Source organism: Tursiops truncatus, chromosome 7 (assembly GCF_011762595.2).
Source record: "Tursiops truncatus isolate mTurTru1 chromosome 7, mTurTru1.mat.Y, whole genome shotgun sequence".
Taxonomy (NCBI): Eukaryota; Metazoa; Chordata; class Mammalia; order Artiodactyla; family Delphinidae; genus Tursiops; species Tursiops truncatus.
The window spans coordinates 62054144-62071940 of record NC_047040.1 but is presented as its reverse complement, the minus strand read 5'-3'; the positions used below and the strand labels follow the sequence as shown (position 1 = coordinate 62071940).

Genomic DNA, 17797 nt, shown 5'->3' with positions numbered 1-17797 from the left:
AAATGGCATGAGCCACACTGAGAATGCAAGAGTAATGATCTTGAGCCAGCACTGGAGATGAGAAGGATACTGAGGTTTGAGAGATGTGGGAAAATGAGCAGTGCCTAGTTGAGAGGGCTTCTGGTGATGCTTCAGGAAAGAACCTAGTTTCAGTCAAGGCTAGGATGAGGACCTAGCATTCTTTAAAATTATGGCTACAGGGAAGCTTATCATAGAATGTCCTTCAACGACCAGGACCCTTGCCCCAACCTTTTAGTACACTCCTCTTGTATATCTTTAAAACTTACTTCACAAGTCTTCTTTGGGAAGCCTTCTCTGTTGCATCTATCACACTATTGTTATAATTTGTTTCTCTTTGCTTTTAAATTGTCAGTACCTTAAATGAAGATGTCTCTTAACTCTTTTTGCTGTCACATGGTGCAGCATTTGACACATGATAGGAGCTTAGCATTTGTTTATAGAATTGGATTTAAGAAGACATGGTGTTAGATTTTTAAGGAATTGAAAAAATAAGTGTCACAGAGTAAAAAAAAAAAAAATAGAATTCAGTTCTTTTGGCCAAAGTACTTGAAATCCAAGATACAGTGAAATGAACACTAAATTAAAGAGTTGGGAAACCTAAGTTCATTCTGACATTGTCATTAACTACCTTTGTAACCATGGGCAAATAAATTCATTTTTTCTTCTTTGTATCCTTTTTTCTCATTATTTTTGTCTTATTAGTAATAATGGTCATATTGTAGCATTCATACATATATTATTACATTAAAAACATATTTTGAGATAAAGCATTAGGGTAGTGGCAGAATAAGAGAGACTGCTGGAAAAAAGAGTAAGATACTGGTTAGGACTACACAATAGCAGTAGCCTGAAAGAGCAAAATAGATGTGGGTGGTGTCAGACAAAAGAAAGGAACAAATATAGCAGCCTGGATTCCTGCCTTAAATCCTGGTTAGTTAGCATGAATTGCAATCTCTCATGAGGAAGAGTTTCCTCCTAGGCATATGTGCCTTATGTGTCTCTGTTTCAAAAATTCTCATATTTCTTCCTTCTCCTATCAGGAACATCTGAAGGAGAGGATGTTAAATTAATTCCCCTCCTTATCACCCTTATGTTCTGAGTATTCTAACTAAATCTTGCCCCTATCCGTTAAACCTAAACAAACCCACTGCATCAAGTCCAATCAGTTGTGTTTGGCCATTAGACACCTTGGAAGACACATTACATTTTTTTAGGCTTAAATACTCTCAAAAGCTGTCTATCCTACATCAAATAACATGAGCACTGGGAGAATCTTTCCAGAGTCACTTACAGGTGAAGAAAACAGGGGCATGGGGAAGGTGATTCACTTTAATGTGGCCTGCTTTTTGAGTTATTCTGTATCTTAAATCCACATTTCAGATTGAGTGCATCATGATTTGAATGTTTCATACTGAGAGAAGAGTAGGATACTTAAGCAGTTCATTGGTGATGGCAAGTGTTACATGATTGCCATGATGTAAGAAGTGATTTGATAATCTTCAACAGTTAAATGATTTTATGCTTTTATGACATGTATTAGAGGTCCTTTTTTGTACGGTTCATTTATTTACTATAAAATGTAGTGGTGTTAATCTTGTTTTCTGTAAACATGTGCATCATATAACTGTATGTTCGTTTCATCTTTTAGAATGACCAGGTTCTTCAGGGCTTCTCAGTGGACAAAGGAGAATTCACATGTCCTCTCTGCAGGCAGTTTGCTAACAGTGTTCTTCCTTGTTATCCTGGAAGCAATGTCGAAAACAACCTTTGGCAACGTCCTAGTAACAAAAGCATACAAGATCTCATAAAGGAAGTGGAGGAGCTGCAGGGACGTCCGGGAGCTTTCCCAGTAAGCATCAGTGTAAGGCAGAAATATCCTGGTTAACTCAGCTCTGCTTTTCAGCTTTAATTTTTGTTCTACTTCTAAATTACTCTGGACCTTATATATTTAGTAGAAATTGCTTTTAGAGGTTTTACTCTTCTGTTGGTGGTTATTAAAAACAAAAATGAGAGTAACAGAACAAATTATTACTAAAGGCTATGCTTTTCCTTAGTCTAAATTGTTATAGTTTTAATATACATCTTCCAGATCATGAAATATCCTATAAGCTTAGATATGGTTATGTTGAAGTATTTAAAAACAAAGTCCAGCATTATATAGATGTATCTTGCAATGTAAAGCACAATCTAATCATTTAAAAATATGCCATTAGGTATATTAAAATTAAGATGATGTATTTACACACACACATGCAAACTTTCTGTGTGTGTAATTATAGACTTACACATACATTTGTGTGTATGTGTGTGTGTATTAGATAAAATATTGTATATATGATCGAACCATAAGTCAGTCTATTTTACTGTGAGATTTGGTCTAAGTGAACCCATCTTTTATCCCATCCAGTAGGATTTATTTGATTTAAATTCTTAAGTGTTTTACCTTCATTATAGATTCATGTTATGGTCCCTGAGAGGAGTGACAGCAATGCCCAGTATATGCAGTAAATTTATGAAAACTATGAATATCTGACTTTTTCAACAGAAATTCATAGTTTAAAGCTAATCAGAAAGATTTATCTCCTTTTCTGAATTGAAGACCAATTTTTGAGTCTATGTGTTATTTTTTTTCTTTTCGAAATCCAGATTTTTATGTGATTAAAATAGGCTTAAAGTAAGGGACATCAATATTAATCTTGAAAAAATGAGCTTAAATGAAAGATTTTTTATAAGCATGGAAACTGTTCTAAGATATTTTAATGACATAAACTCATTTGTTTAGAATATAGTTTGTGTGGTTAATTCATTGTTGGATCACAATATAAAATTAGAATAAAAGGTCCCTAAAATAAGAGAAAATACCTCTTGATCTGTTTTATCTTTGTGCGCTCAATATATTTATAGTGCGTAGCTAATGTACATCTGTTTTGACTTTTAAACCTTAACTTCCTAGTGTGCTCATATGATAAACAATGTAGTGTTAGACTGTTATTAGAGAAAATGAATATACATAAACTTTATATGTATGTTTGTGTTTTTTACAGTCAGAAACCAACTTAAGTAAAGAAATGGAATCTGTAATGAAAGATATCAAAAATACCACTCAGAAGAAATATAGAGACTATAGCAAGACTCCAGGCTCACCAGATAATGATTTTCTCTTTATGTATTCTGTTGCTAGGTAGGTATACATAGTATATACTTTTATATTTACTTAATGTTAATAGTTTATTTTATTTCTCATTCATATTTATTTGAAAAAAGGTTGCATATTTTTAATGTTGGTTGAAATTATGGCTAGTTTTAGAACCTCCTAAAAGGTCTATAAAAGTAGAATTTTCCTTCATTTTTCTGAGGAGTTTTTATTTTAATGGAATATTGGTTTAGGTATTATTAAGCATTATAGGATATATGAGGAAAAGTATATTATTAACATTTGGGACAGATGTCTACCTCAAAGCATGTGAGTATTATATATGAAGGGTGTTGTTAAGAAATCACTGTTTAAGCCCTGTCAAAAAAGTGATAATACTAAGAATTAAAACATTGTAATATGTTAAATACTTCTAATTTATAAAAAAAATAAGAACAGTAAGAAGAACTTACTTTGTTTTAAGCTCATGCAAGATCTAGTAATGTCCTAGAAGACTATAGGTGGTTTAGAAAATCAGATAAAGGAGAGGAAACGAGATCAGGCATGTTCTAAACTTCTGTGAGTAGCTACAGGTCTCAAGAAAACAGAGGTAAATGCTTCTCATCTTTCAGATTAGGTAGGAATAGTCTAATCTACTGAGTAGGTGTTCAATACCTAAGAAATAATTCCAAATAGGAATTTTAGAAAACTTAATTGAAGGAAAATGGAGAACTGTAAGAAAAAAAAAATAGGAGAGAAGCAGGCACAATTGTAAACACATTCTGCCAGATCTGATATTGTAGACCCCTGGATATCTCTAGAAGCATACTTCATATTTTGTTCAAGTAGTATTGTAATAGGTAAGATTTAGAGAAATAACGTGACTTGAAGTCATGCAACAAATTAGTGGTAGAGTAGGACTAGAACTCAGATTTCTTGAGCTGAGGTATAGTGTTCTTTCAATTACTGTTCTCCTTTTTCCTCTCCTTAGTTCAGCTTTTATAAGTCATATATACATGAAGTTCATCATGACCATTCTCTCTGCCCCATTCCTGGAACAGAGGGTAACAAAAGAGTGAATGAACTATGTACTCTTTTGAACCCAGGAAAAATGGAACCAGACTTAAGAAAATTGCAGCAAGCAAGTTAGACCTCAGGATAAGGAAACATTAGTTTTTGGTCTAAGAATGCAAGTGCTGGATGTGGATTGATGTAAAAGGATCTAATGGGTTGGGAAGTAACTATCTAGTTTGTGTATTCCTAGGCTATTGTTATTTATCTAGAATGCTTTGGGGGAAGATATAACAGTTAATTTAACATTTTGTCTCTGAAGAGTTACCAATTACATACTTGCAATAAAATATACTTTATGTGAAAACTAAATTGAATATAATTTAATTTTGCCAGGTTTCAAGGTTTCATAAAGTTCTGTACAATATTATGGTAATAATGTAGAAAAGTGACATGGATGTAGACCAACTCAATGCATGTATATACACACTCATATTTATGTCACTTGTGCATTTATGCCTTTGATTTTATTAGGATTGACCTTATAAGAAAATCCTGGTTGAATGGGAATGATCTGTACATGGAATTTTGCTGTAGTATGATAAATCAAATAATTTGATTTAAATTTAGTTTGGTAGAAGTTTTGGATTCCTATTTCTTTGTTTAAATATATAAATAATTTATAGAATATATATATAATTTTTAATAGAAATATTTATAGAAAGCTTGCTGTGATAATGGGAGACTTTTTGAATCAACATATTTTTGTTTTTCTCTTTTATATAGAAGCAGGGACAGATGTCAAATGTTATTTACTAAGGGTGTATATAGAGAAGTGGAGAAAATATGCTCTCCCATCCTCCCATCCTTCTCTGATCCTTAGTGGTAAACTCTAAAGCAACAATATAATGATTCCAGAAGTGAAAGTATATAACCTTTAAAAACCTTGTCCTTGGTTAAAATTACCCAGGCCATTGCAATGTTCTCACAGTGAGATTGCATGCCTTCTCTAAGTTTTACTTAATCATTAAAAAGAAACACAAAAAACAAATTGACTCAAGAATTAACAAAAACATGAGTTAAAGGAAAAAAGCATGTGTATTCTATTTGAATAAGATGTAACTTTTTCAAGGTAGGAAACCAGGTCTTTACAGTTATCTTCTGCCTGGCATATAACCTTGTTTCATTAAATACTTATGATTACAGATTATGATCATTTTTATGCCTAAAAGGTAGTCATTGAAGTATTTAGCAGTATTTAAAATGGTTAAGTAAGTAAAATATTTAGAAATAAAATTAATTTCAGTTATTTAACTTTTGAATTAAATGCTGTGATTCTTAAATGTATAATCCCTTAGAACATGCAAATGTATTTGTATTTGACATTAGTAATTTGAATGGGCTACAACCCTAGTTTCCCAGGACTGAATTTCTCCCAGCTGAATAAGTAATTTTTTTTGCTCTTTGGGGAGCTTAAATTTTTTGATGTTTAGAAACAAAATATTTCTAGTGGGTAACTAGCTGTGTCCTTTAATAATTGTTTTTGAGCTAGTTTTTAGTTTTTGGTAGGACAATATGTATCTCTTTGATTTTAATTTTATTTGCAAGGTGAAGCCTTGGAGGATTTTCTGAGGGCAGCAAAGAAGAAATTGTTGGAATGATCTTTTTGTCGCATTAAAATTAATCAAAATTACTATATTCAAGTTTTAATGTATTTCCAAAAAACATTCTATTGTAAATATCAGTCATTCAAATGGATTATGGAAAATTAATTTTGGAGAAGAAAGCTTTTTTCACTTCAATGCCAATTCATTATTTCATTATTGAAACAATGAATCACACTAATTTGAGTAATTGATTTCTCCAAAGATTTTGGACCCAAGTTATATATAGCCTAGAGTTATTAGTAAGTAGCACTTAGCCTGTATATGTGAGAAACATGGAAATGGAAAGAAGTTGAAATGTGAGTAACTGAGATGTAGATGAAGAGACATCTTTAAGTCATAAGTGGGTAAATTGTTCAGTAGAGTGAATGCAGCTTGCTTTATACATTAGTTGCATTATAAGTTTAAACTTTATTAACTAATTATATTTGAAATAAGAAGAATGCTTGCTAAAACACCAAATAATGAATCCTTTTTAAAACTAAAGGAAGGGTCAACAAGATAATGATAATAAACTGCAGGGATTAGAGAATCTTATCACTGGCTACATATAAAAACAAAGAGGTGTTCAGGTCCTGGGAATTGTTGGAACACTTTCCTAGGTACCATCAGGGATATAGAAGCTGCATCTGAAATGGTCCCTGGTCTTCAGGAATTTACAGTTTAATTGGAGAGACAAAACTAATATACATCAATCTGTATAAAACAATATAATTTTTTAAAATATATAAAATATTTAAAAATATAAATATTTTAAAAATACATATATTTAAAATAAATATATCATATTGAGAAAGTGCTATAGAACTTCAAAAGGGAAGATGAGCAAATTGAAATATAAAGTGTGTAGAAGCACTCCTTTCCTTTTCCAAGAAAAGGGAGTTAGTTCTCCCTAACTCTTGGAGGAGTTAGAGCTTGAGTTGAGTATTTGATAATATAGCCCAGGCCATGGTATGGATGAAGATCTTTTCTTCTCTGAGAAATTGAATTAATTGGTCATCTAGTAGGGGTAGGCTCAGGCCTTGAACCCACACTATACGAGTATGTGTTTGAGTCTCTGTGTGTGTGTGTGTTTATACACGTTTGTTTTTCAAATTATAGCTCTAAAAATATAAGTTAGTGCCAAATGAGGGGTAGAAGGCATACTTGGTCAAGCAAAAAGAAGCTGGAGCATAGTTGGAGGAGTTTTTATTTGGGTATATCTAAGTGGCCACCATGATAGGCTTTAAGCAATCTTTCTTTCAAATGCAGAGATTTTCTTTTCTTCTTTATTCCCCGTCCAAACTAATTTGAATGTGTTTGTGTTAGAAAATATAGAAAGTTGAGTCTACTTTTCTCCAAGAACAAAAAGGCTTGGAAAACTTCTGCTCCCAGTACATCTTAATTTTTATATCATCCATTCAGGAGGGCAGAAACAGAATATTGCGTTACGATTTCAACAGTGAGGGAAAAGCAGACATGGGGCATGTGACACATTTGTGTGTTCATTTCTCTAGCAAGACTTAAAGGGCCAATTTTGTTATAAATTAAATAAGGAGAAGCTGATGGCTAGGGCTTCTGACATATTGATTTTTTAAATCCTAGATATTATACAAACCCTTTGGATAGGTAGTTTTGTTTTTTTAGCTCAGAAGGAATGTTGTACAGGAGATCTTCCAACCATAATCTGAAGTAATTAATTACATTTGGTAGTTTTCTTTCAAGTATTTTTTAAAATCAAATTTCTGGTAACATGTTTATCATCCTTTAAAGTATCTTATTTGATGATTAAATAAATAGACTTGTTATTGTATTTATATTTCAATGAATATTTTTGCAAATTATGCTGAAATAAAAGTTGACATTCTGGTTCTGACGTTCATTTGTAAGAATTAATCGCGTTTCTGGTTAGCTCTTTTAAAAGTACTATCTAGGAAATCTTAGTTTTTATAAGAGAATATAGCCATTAATTTTTTTCTACAGATTAGGCAACAGAAGATTTGTGAAAACAAAATGTATTGATCTCATTTATATTCCCTTGATGAAGGAACACATGCTGGTCTCCGCTCGCTTTCTGTCCACTAATATGAAATCCTTGTCCCTGCTTCCTTGCTGGTAGGTTTTTAGAAGTTCAGTGAGCAATGCAAATCACCTGAAGGGTGGAAAATTCCCTTGTCACACAGATGCCCTTATCAGCAGCAACCAGATGGAGCTCTGAGCAGGAACATTATCAATGTTAAATTGCTTTTTCTCCCTCCTGAGTAGAGAGGATTAAAGCATTCCTTTAGAAATGGGTGGCAAATATACAGATTTAGAAATATTAATATTTTTAACAGTTTGCATTTATAAGTAAATATATGAAAATAACATTTCAAAACATTCTGTGTTCAAAATACAAGCAAAACCAGCTCAAAATGTTTTGTTTTAAATAAAATAGGGTTCTATTCTTTCCTGAATTCACTTTTAAAGAGTAAGCTTGAAATGTTGCCTTTTATTTATTTATTTTTAAGATGGGGGATATCTCACTATTAGTGTCATATATACATATCTTGGGTATAAACTAGTTTATTCAGTTTTAGTTGTGGCAAATAAAGGTGTGTTTAAGTTTATTAATACTGTTGAAATAAAAATACACACAGTCACTCAGAATTTTCATTTATTATTTTGTCAAAATTGATTGGCTATTTTACTGTTACTGCTTTTGAGTAAATCTTTAGATTCTGCATCAGTTTGATTTTTGAAATGTCAATTTACTAATTGCTATTCTGTAAACTGATAATCGCTAAATATAATTTCAAATCTATTTGAACAATATTGTTGTTTAGCAGTGTTAATAGTTATACAATGTATTTTAATAAAACTGTAATTCTAGAAGTCTATAAAGGAGACTGCTGTTTAATTATATGTGTTGTTTATAGCCACTTTGATGTTAGTGATTTTGTTTCTTAATATTGGTTTCTAGATGCCATCTAAGCTCCAGTGAGTGATAACCATTTCTCTGATAGAAAAATTGGTATGCCCTTGTGTGTTATATGCCAGTAACCACCTAATCAGTGGCTGCCAGAGTACAGATTCTTTCATCAGATTCATATGTGGGTTTTTGAAATGTGTTGCAGTTTTTTTCCTTAAGGCCTAGTTTTTAGTATTTGCCAACATCTAGGATTTTGCAACAATTACACTGTGACGTGTGCAGTTTTGCAGGTATAAATATGAACATATAAGTAAGGGTAGATAAACTGTTCCCCTTTTAACTTTCTAAGTATCAGATAAAATATGATTATTACTGATATTGCATAAACTATAATTTTTCAAATAATAAAGTTGAAGAACTTTAGGTTTATTCAGACATATCAATAAAACAAAAAGTATTACTTCAATCTAATGACTGAGATATTTTTTAATGCTTTGCTTACAGAACCAATTTGGAACTTGAATTAATCCATCGAGGAGGGAATTTATGTTCAGGTGGTGCAAGCACAGCTGGTAAAAGGTCTTGTTTAAGTAAGTCTTAAGCAGTGCTAAATTTTAAAAAATTTCTGATTATTTCATTTTGAAAGCATATATAGGCAAAGTGGTCTTTTGTTGTATTTTCAAATTCTTTTTATGTTTTGTATAATCAATTTTAATAGTGATTATATGCTTTAAATGGTTAATCTTAGAAGAATCATGAACATTTAGCTCTCTCTATACTATGATTTGTCAGTAAATAAATGTCATAGTAATTAACAGAATTACGTTGGTTCAAAATCAAAACAGTATATTATTCTCAATGATAAAAAATTTTCCTCAAACTTAAATTCTTTTAAAGAATATTTATGTTGTCTGGACTTAAGAAAATTTTTATAAAGACAATTCGTGTCACCTACAGATTGCTATATAAATAGCTGCTGTTAATCAGTGAAGGCATTTGTACTGTATTTTGATGTGCACAAATGTATTAAAATTGTAGATGTTTACTTTTATTTACGAATATGCTTTATATTGTAAACTGAGCATGATTCTTCAGTACTTTTTGTAAGGGTATATTTCTGAGAAGTATCATTTGGAACTTAAAGTAGATTTTTCATGAGCATGGTTTTGATGCTATCACTGTGTAGTCATTGTTTAGAGAATTAATGTGAATACTAGGGGTAATATTATTTAATGTCATGTACAGTTAATTATTGGTCCCAAATCAATGGAGTTAAAATATTTCCTAATGTGATTGATATGGGAAATAAAAATTGTTTAAAACATAATGTATTTTTTGAAAAATGAATATATTTTCTTAAATGCTAAAAATATTAGTAATTATTTAAAATTATCAATATATATTAGTTTTTCAAAAATATGTGTTATTTTAAGAAGATATATATATAATTTTGGAATGATTTCAGAGCAAAGGACTGATCAAAAACACCTTGAAATTTCCAACATAAAGATATGAACTTACGTGAAATTTAACCAAGTTACTTTTAAAATTCTTACTAGTTGTACTAGATTTTGATATTTTATTTTGTGTTATCACTTTGTTCTTGGAAATTTAAGGTTTTGGAATTTATTTTTTACTGAGTATTCAGTATTTACTGACCCCTTGATGTATGTACTTAAACCCTACTTGTACCCAGTGATATAGTATGTTTTATAGAAGTTGTTGATAAATAGGAGTTTTAGCTTGTAGTCTGTTTGAATTGGCAGAAACTATAATTTCACTTAGATAAATTATTCTTTCTTGTTAATTTGTTGTTTGGCATTGGCTGATAATATTCCAGAAAGTGTTATGTTAGAAAGTGTTTAGTAAAGGAATTTTAGTTTTATGCTAGAAAGCTACTTTTTCCTCCCTCTAAGGTAAATTTAAATTTATACAGAGGCTTGTAAATGATGAACTTAACCAGAATGCTAAAAATAGTAGTAAAAGTCTAGCAGCAGCCACTTCAATTATCACCCTCAATTTTAATTTAAATTATTAAATTGATAGTTACTTCCAGACTTTTGTTTCTTTTTATTTTTCCCTTTAGTGAATAAGAGATTTCAATGTGCCAGTATAGAAGAGGTTGTGATGAAGCTTATCCTAAATATAAGTTAATACTGTTTTTAGTTTTCTTTTTTCCTTATCAGTTATGTTAGTTCTTTTTTCCCCCAGCTTTATTGAGGTATGATTGACAAAAAATTTTATATATTTAGGTTGTACATGATTTTTTTGATTTTAGTTTTCATATGATGTATTGTTCAGTTACTTACACATTATTTATCCTAATTATTTATAAAAGAGCTCTATAAATCAGGTATGCAGAATGTTATATATTCTATGAAATCCCACTATTTTGCAAGTGTATAAACTTAATGTATTTGCTATTTACTCAAGCCTAACTCAAACCTAATTTAAGTTTAATGCAAGAGCATATTGAAGGTGTTTCATAGGATCTTAGATCAAATATCTCATTTTTTTCATTTTCCAGTAGAACTCTAATGGTATTAGTAAACAAAAATTTCTCTTTTTCTCTAGAGCCTATTCATAAGTCAGTATTTTCCTTTTCCCATTCATTACTTTCTATGGCCTCTTAAATATATCATTTTTAAAATGTCTTTTCTCTTTTTCATAATATTTTGGTGAAAGAGAATGAGAAAATGCTCCACTAATTAAGCAAATGATAATGGAAGTTACACTTCTGGAGTAATGTTCCATCACAAATTCCTGATGAAATTGAAGTTTAGTTGAGAAAAAATTTAATAAATTTTGTCTTGAATGGCTTGCGTAATGCCCGATAGATAATTATGGATGGACACACACACACACACACACACACACACACACACACACACACAGTGGGGGTGGGGCAGGGCACAAGATTGACCTATTTACAACAATAAAAGCAGAAAATATTACTGGCCAAATTTATACTGAGAAATCAAATTGTTGAATAATGCCATTCAGCACTTCCATATTCAAACAAATTTTTGAAGTATTGGGATAAACCGACCAGTATCCAATCAGAGTAAAAGTTCATTCCTAAATATATGTCTGGGAAATTTTCCACAGTAAAAATGAGCAAAATTAATTCACATAGCAGCATACTATGGTATTTTAATAATACCTTACGTTTGTAGTTTTAAAGTTTATAAAGTACTTTCACGTAAATTATTTAGTCTTTAGAATGACCATGTTAAATAGGTGTTATCTCTTTTTCTTAGAAAAGGAAGCTGGAGTTCAGAGTGATTGCATTGCCAAGTCATATAGTTGGAAAATGTCAAAGCTTGCAATTGAACCCAGTTCTCTGACATTAAATTCAGTTATGTAAGACATACCTCTTGCCCTTAAGTGTCCCAAAAGATGCAGAATCTTTAAAAACTTTCACCCCTGGGCTTAGTCAAGGATATCCTACTGCACACTATTGCCTTGGAATATTTCCAGGATCTCCCATGCTATCCTTCCTGTTATCTTGCCTATTTTCTTTTGCCAGCCTTTCACTGTGAATTCTATTTTTGTTTTGGGCCACTCCTTCAGACATTTTCTCAAGTCCTCATTCCTTCTTCCGTGGATACCAGTTGGTTCTCCTTTATTTTTCACCAGTTTGCTGGCTGGTTCCCCCTTGCCCCTGGCGTGAGCCATCTCATAAGCTTCCACATGCAGCTCTGCTCCTGATTCCTAGGTCCGAGCTGTGGACCTCCTCTTTATTCACTGGAAGATCAGGCATTAAGGACCTTGTATTCAGCAGATAAGACTGATTCTAGGTAATTTATTGTAAGATAGAAAGTGTTAAGTTCTAAAGTGGGGTATGGATAAAGTTCTAGAAAATTTGGAGGTTTGGGATCATACCTAGCTTGTAAAATCAGTGAAGCTTTTGGCGGACATGGCATTTGAACAAGGTTTTGAAAGATGAGTGAATTTGGAGTTTTTGTTACAAATTGGTATATATACTGATAAGTACCACCAACTTGGTTAGCAACAGATGTAGGACAAAGCAGATGCAAAAATTGAAGGCATAACTTTTTATTAAGAATGTTTTATTAAAGTTACTCAGTTTCTTCATTAAAGTGATTTGAAAATAGACATGGAATGCCATAGATTCCAGTGAAGTTCACAGGCTTTCAGCACTTTTTGCCATGATATTCTTAGTGTATTTCTCAAGCAGAAATTGTTGAAACCAGTGGCTGGGGTGGGGGTGGGAGGAAGAGATGTCATTGATAAATTATTAATATTGGAGGATAATTTTTAAAAACTTATCTTTAGTTAGATCAACATCTTTCTATATCTTTGAGTCTGAGCTTTCTGCTTATTACTGTAGTTTAACTAAGGAGCCAAAGTTCATATCACAAATGGATTTCATGATTTTATAGAGATAAAAATTAAACTTTAGTCAAGAAAGGTTGAGGCAAACCCTTGCTTTGACATTTTCATTTGAGGTGCTTTAACTTAATTTTGACATAATATATGATCTTTTCAAGAAATGATGCACACAGTGGAAAACTGCCCCCTGTGTTTGTTATTCATAGAAAGCAATCCAGCTTAGATGTGTGCATGCAGCATGCAGCTCAAAGTAGTTTTAGTTGCTCAAAGAATGAATTTTTGGAGAATTCAGAGTTAGAGAAAATTATTTTGATGTTAATTTCACCCTGCAGTAAGGCTTCATAAAGATATTGTTTAATATCACAAAATTGCTATTAAGTAGTCTAATCTTATTCTTTAATAGTGGTAAAATTCTGATATCCATGGCTTGGTAAGGTCCTTTTCAGATTTAAAAAACTATGAATTCTACAAATAGGTTGGATCACAACTTTTGTTCTATTCTTTTTGTTACCCCATAACAAGAAGAAAATTTGGCCACTAATTATTATAGTGGTCAAAGTACATAAATTAATATAAAAATGTAGAAATTGCCTTCAGACTCAACTCTTCATGAGTGGGCAGATAGTTTAATGGCAGGCTTATTTAATCTCATGGATTCTGTTTTTCATAGTATCCAACCAGAGGATTGTTGTAAGAACTCAGTTTTACAATGTATGTTCAAGTCTTCATAGACTGTAAATCTCAACATTACTGTTTCTGCTACTTCGATACTACCATCATCAAATTGGGGGTGGGTGAGGAGACCAGAAGCAAGATAAAAGTTAATTTTTCAGCCTAGTCTTTTTTTTTAAAAAAGCACTTAACAAACCTTAAGTTTGACCTGTTAAAAGATGGGGTTAGAAGGACAGAATGGGATTTATTCCCAAAGACTGATATAGCTTATTTATTGGGAACAAAATACATTGTTAATTTGGGGTGGCCTGGGTTAGAGGTGTGGTTTAAGATTTTGAGCTAAGAAGAGTGGCTTCAGCTATTCTTTAAAGTTTTTCTGCAGGTCCTGTGCTTTGTGGCCCAGTTAGCTAGGCCTTCCTGTGTTAATGGTGTGGTTATTCCAGGAACTAAGTCCCACAGATAATAATTTCCACTGTCAGGGCGTAGGGGTCCTGAGATCTTGCTTGGCTTAGGGCAGGGCAGCTCCTTTTTTCAGCAGGAGCTGAAAAAAGTTTTCAGGTTCTCACTTGGGAGTTCCCTCCATCTTTCCACAGGTAATTTCTCAGGACTGTGTAGAGGAACCGGGGAAGCTGACTCTGCTGTGAGAGGTGTATATCCACACCAATTATATTCACCCTAGGATAAATGGGTCAGAACCATTTCCTTACTTTGATTATTAATAAGTTATAGAGAAATTGAAAATTTTTTTCATGGTAATTTAGAGAGTCATTGGGCTAGTTGAAATTTTTTTCATTGACAAGTATTTAATCAGTGATAACTGCACTGATAGAACTAAAATTTTGAATGATCTGGAAATGCAGACCCAGTTAAGTTTACCTTAGGTAAATTTTAACAGTGGTACAATTTTAGACAGAACCAGTTTATAAAAGTCTTTAGGATAAGTCTTTCCTTTAATATGTATTTCTGTCTTAATAACCAGTATGAGTGTTATACTAAGAAATAATCTGCCTGTTTAGAACTCTTACATGTTTAGAAATGACTGACAGAGACGCAGAATTTCCAACCTGGTACTGAGCTCAGTAAACATCTGTTTCAAAAGCATTTTTGAAAAATATGTTATGAAAAACATATATAACAAAAACATATGTAACAACTTTGTGTTCAGTTTCCTTAAGTGGATACTCCCCAAGTCATAAAAATTGGCATAACAGTGTTTCGTGTGTGTGTATGGTATTCATAGCCATACGTGTAAAACTCTTAATTTTACAATGAAGTTGGAGTTATGTTTTTACTTTATAGATTTTTTTGGTATGATAGTCTTACTTTAATATTGATACAGATAGAAGAGATTGCTAAATCTTACCTTTTTGTTCCAGCTGAGAGTTCTTATATTTAAATCTTTGGTTTTTTTCAACGACAAATCAGTCTTTCAATGGTGTTTTCTGTTTTAGTAATGATATGTTTCTCTTGTGATTAAGTACATTATAATACCTTAGACTTGTCCCAGCTGTAAAGAATTTGATTAGGTATTGCAGAAAATAGAGTTCATTGTCCCAGATGAGTTGTCACGGCAACCAACATGGGGAAGAAGATAGTGGGAGCAAGTAAGTCAAGCACTACTTTAGTAGTTAGAGTTGAGAGGTCACTGTCTTTGGGGCAGTGAAATTAGGGCTAGTTAATTGGCCTCTTTCTTGGTTACTAAGCCAATATGTCATTACAGCAGAAAAGGAAGAGTATAAATCCATCATGAATTTTAGGCTTATATTATATGATTTAAAAAACTAGGATTGTTGACATATTCATACAGTATTAAGCATGCTTAAAAAAAATCCTGTTAAATGTCAAGCACTGTGCTAGCCTGGGAATTACAAAGAGGAAAAGAAACAGTTGTCTTTTTCAGAGAGATTTCACCGTCTCATAGGAGAGGAAAAGTGAAAAATAATTACAGGGCTGTATTAGAAGTGCTAAAATAAAGGTAACTCAAGTGTAGAGAATGCGTAAAGCAAGGGATGATCACATCTGTCTCAGGTGCAGTATTAGAGAAAAATTTACAGAGGAGCACTTGAACTGGCTCTTGAAAGATGAATCAGGTTTGCCTGGAGAACAACAAGATGCTATTCTAGGCTGAGAGAACATCTTGCAAAGGCAGAGTGAGACAATATGACACATTAGTGAATAGTTGCTAAATAAAGTAAAGGGAGGAAAGAAGGTTAAGTAATAAACCAGAAAAAGAAGATAGGGGTTATCTCATGAAGCACTTTCTATGCCTGTCCTTTCAGTGGTTCACCAACCATTTATGAGATAATATGAATAGATTTATTGTTTACAGGAATTGGAAGGGGGTGAAACAAAAGACATAAAACTGAATGAGGACATTGTTGAGTAATCTAATTGAGAAATGATGTAGGGGTGGAGTAGAGTAGAAGAGGGGTCATAGGAGGCAGAACCAATAGGATTGGTAATCAACTGGCTATGGAGGGCAAGAATGTGGGAGATGACTCCCAAGTTTTTCCTTGGATGTTTGCATGGGCAGTGATGTCATTCACTCAGATGGAATTATAAGAGGAAATGAATATTGGAGCTAGGCTGGGCTATATAATCAATTTAGTTTTGGATATATTGATCTTTGTGGTGCCTGTCAAACATCTGAAGTGCTAGAAAAATTTGTGAATTGTAAACTTACAGGTAGAAGTGGAAGTTGAGCTTATGTGAAGTGGCATGTGCAGAATGAGAGGGAAGGAGGGCTCAGAGGGATCCCTTTTCCTTTCTTATGGAGAATGCCACCTTTTAGAGTTCAGGAGAGGAAGAAGAACACTTACAAGTAATTGAGAAGAATCTGGGGGAGAACCAAGGAAGAGTGGTACCAAAAGTTCAGGGGAGGAGAGAGAAGAGGTTAAAAATATATGTTAATATTTTGTATAGAGTGGTAGTTTTATGTGGAGACCTAATGTGTCTAATGTAGTCATAATCTCTAATTTAGCTGTATTATCTCATTTATAAATATTAAATTTATTATTTGGAATTTATCCTTAGAAACCATATATGTATGTACATGTGTATAAACACACTGTCTACGTACTACAGATGTATGCTATTACCATAACTACTATCACTTAAAACAGCCCAGATAAAAAGACAACAACAACAAAAAAACCAGCCCAGAAAGTTGGTATTATCCCCGTTTTGCAGATAATAAAACTAAGGTAATTTGCCCAAGGACCCATGGCTAGTACAGAGCTTGGATTCAAATCCAGGACTTCCTGGGTCCTACTAGGCAGTGGTGCCTGTTTATTGAAATCACAGCACACCTATAAGTTAATGATGTTTCTCATTTCTAAACCCTTTTATAAACGTAGGTCTAAACTTTAGAACTTTAAAATGTGTCATTTAAAAAAAAGTTATCTATTCCTTTTGCTGTTATTATTCAAAAGTTTAATAATATGCTTTCTTGGTATAATTGCTTTTCAACTTTTAAAATGTCATGAACATAGTTGGTGTTTAATACATTTTTCTATTATTTTTTAGTCTTTAACTTTTTGATATGATCAAAGGTTCTCTTCATCCTATATCTGCTACTGTCAGTATGTGTTTAGTATACAAGATTTTTTTAAAGCCCTGATTCCTTTATTAGAGAATGGTATTTATTTTATTATTATCATTTTTTATTTTTTTGGCCATCCCACGCATCATGCAGGATCTTGGTTCCCCAACCAGGGATCAAACCCGGGCCCTTGGCAGTGAGAGCGCAGTGTCCTAACTACTGGACCGCCAGGGAATTCCCTCAAAGACATTTTTGTTGCTAAATAAATATTAGAGTCCATTCTTACTGATAGGTCTCAGACTAAATTTTAAAAACACAGTGAATTATATAAACATAGTGAAAAGTATTGATTGTTATTTGGCCTATTCTTTTTCCTGTTGAAGTTATCTGCAGTTTCCAGCATTGTTTTTGAAAGGTAGATGTACCTCATTAGATATGTTATCATCCTTCAGTTCTAGTTAAAACCACCAAAGACTCTTGTTATTTATTATATTTATAGCTTTAGAAGA

At 32.4% G+C, this 17797-nt stretch overlaps 1 protein-coding gene across 1 annotated transcript in view; it reads left to right on the top strand.

The window, feature by feature from the left end:
- UBR3 (ubiquitin protein ligase E3 component n-recognin 3) overlaps positions 1–17797 on the top strand; it is a 227307-nt gene that overhangs the window by 156534 nt on the left and 52976 nt on the right. Inside the window, exons 28-30 of the mRNA XM_073807594.1 lie at positions 1670–1870; positions 3066–3202; positions 9224–9309. Of these exons, the coding sequence (XP_073663695.1) occupies positions 1670–1870; positions 3066–3202; positions 9224–9309 (424 nt within the window). The remainder of the gene's footprint in view (positions 1–1669; positions 1871–3065; positions 3203–9223; positions 9310–17797) is intronic.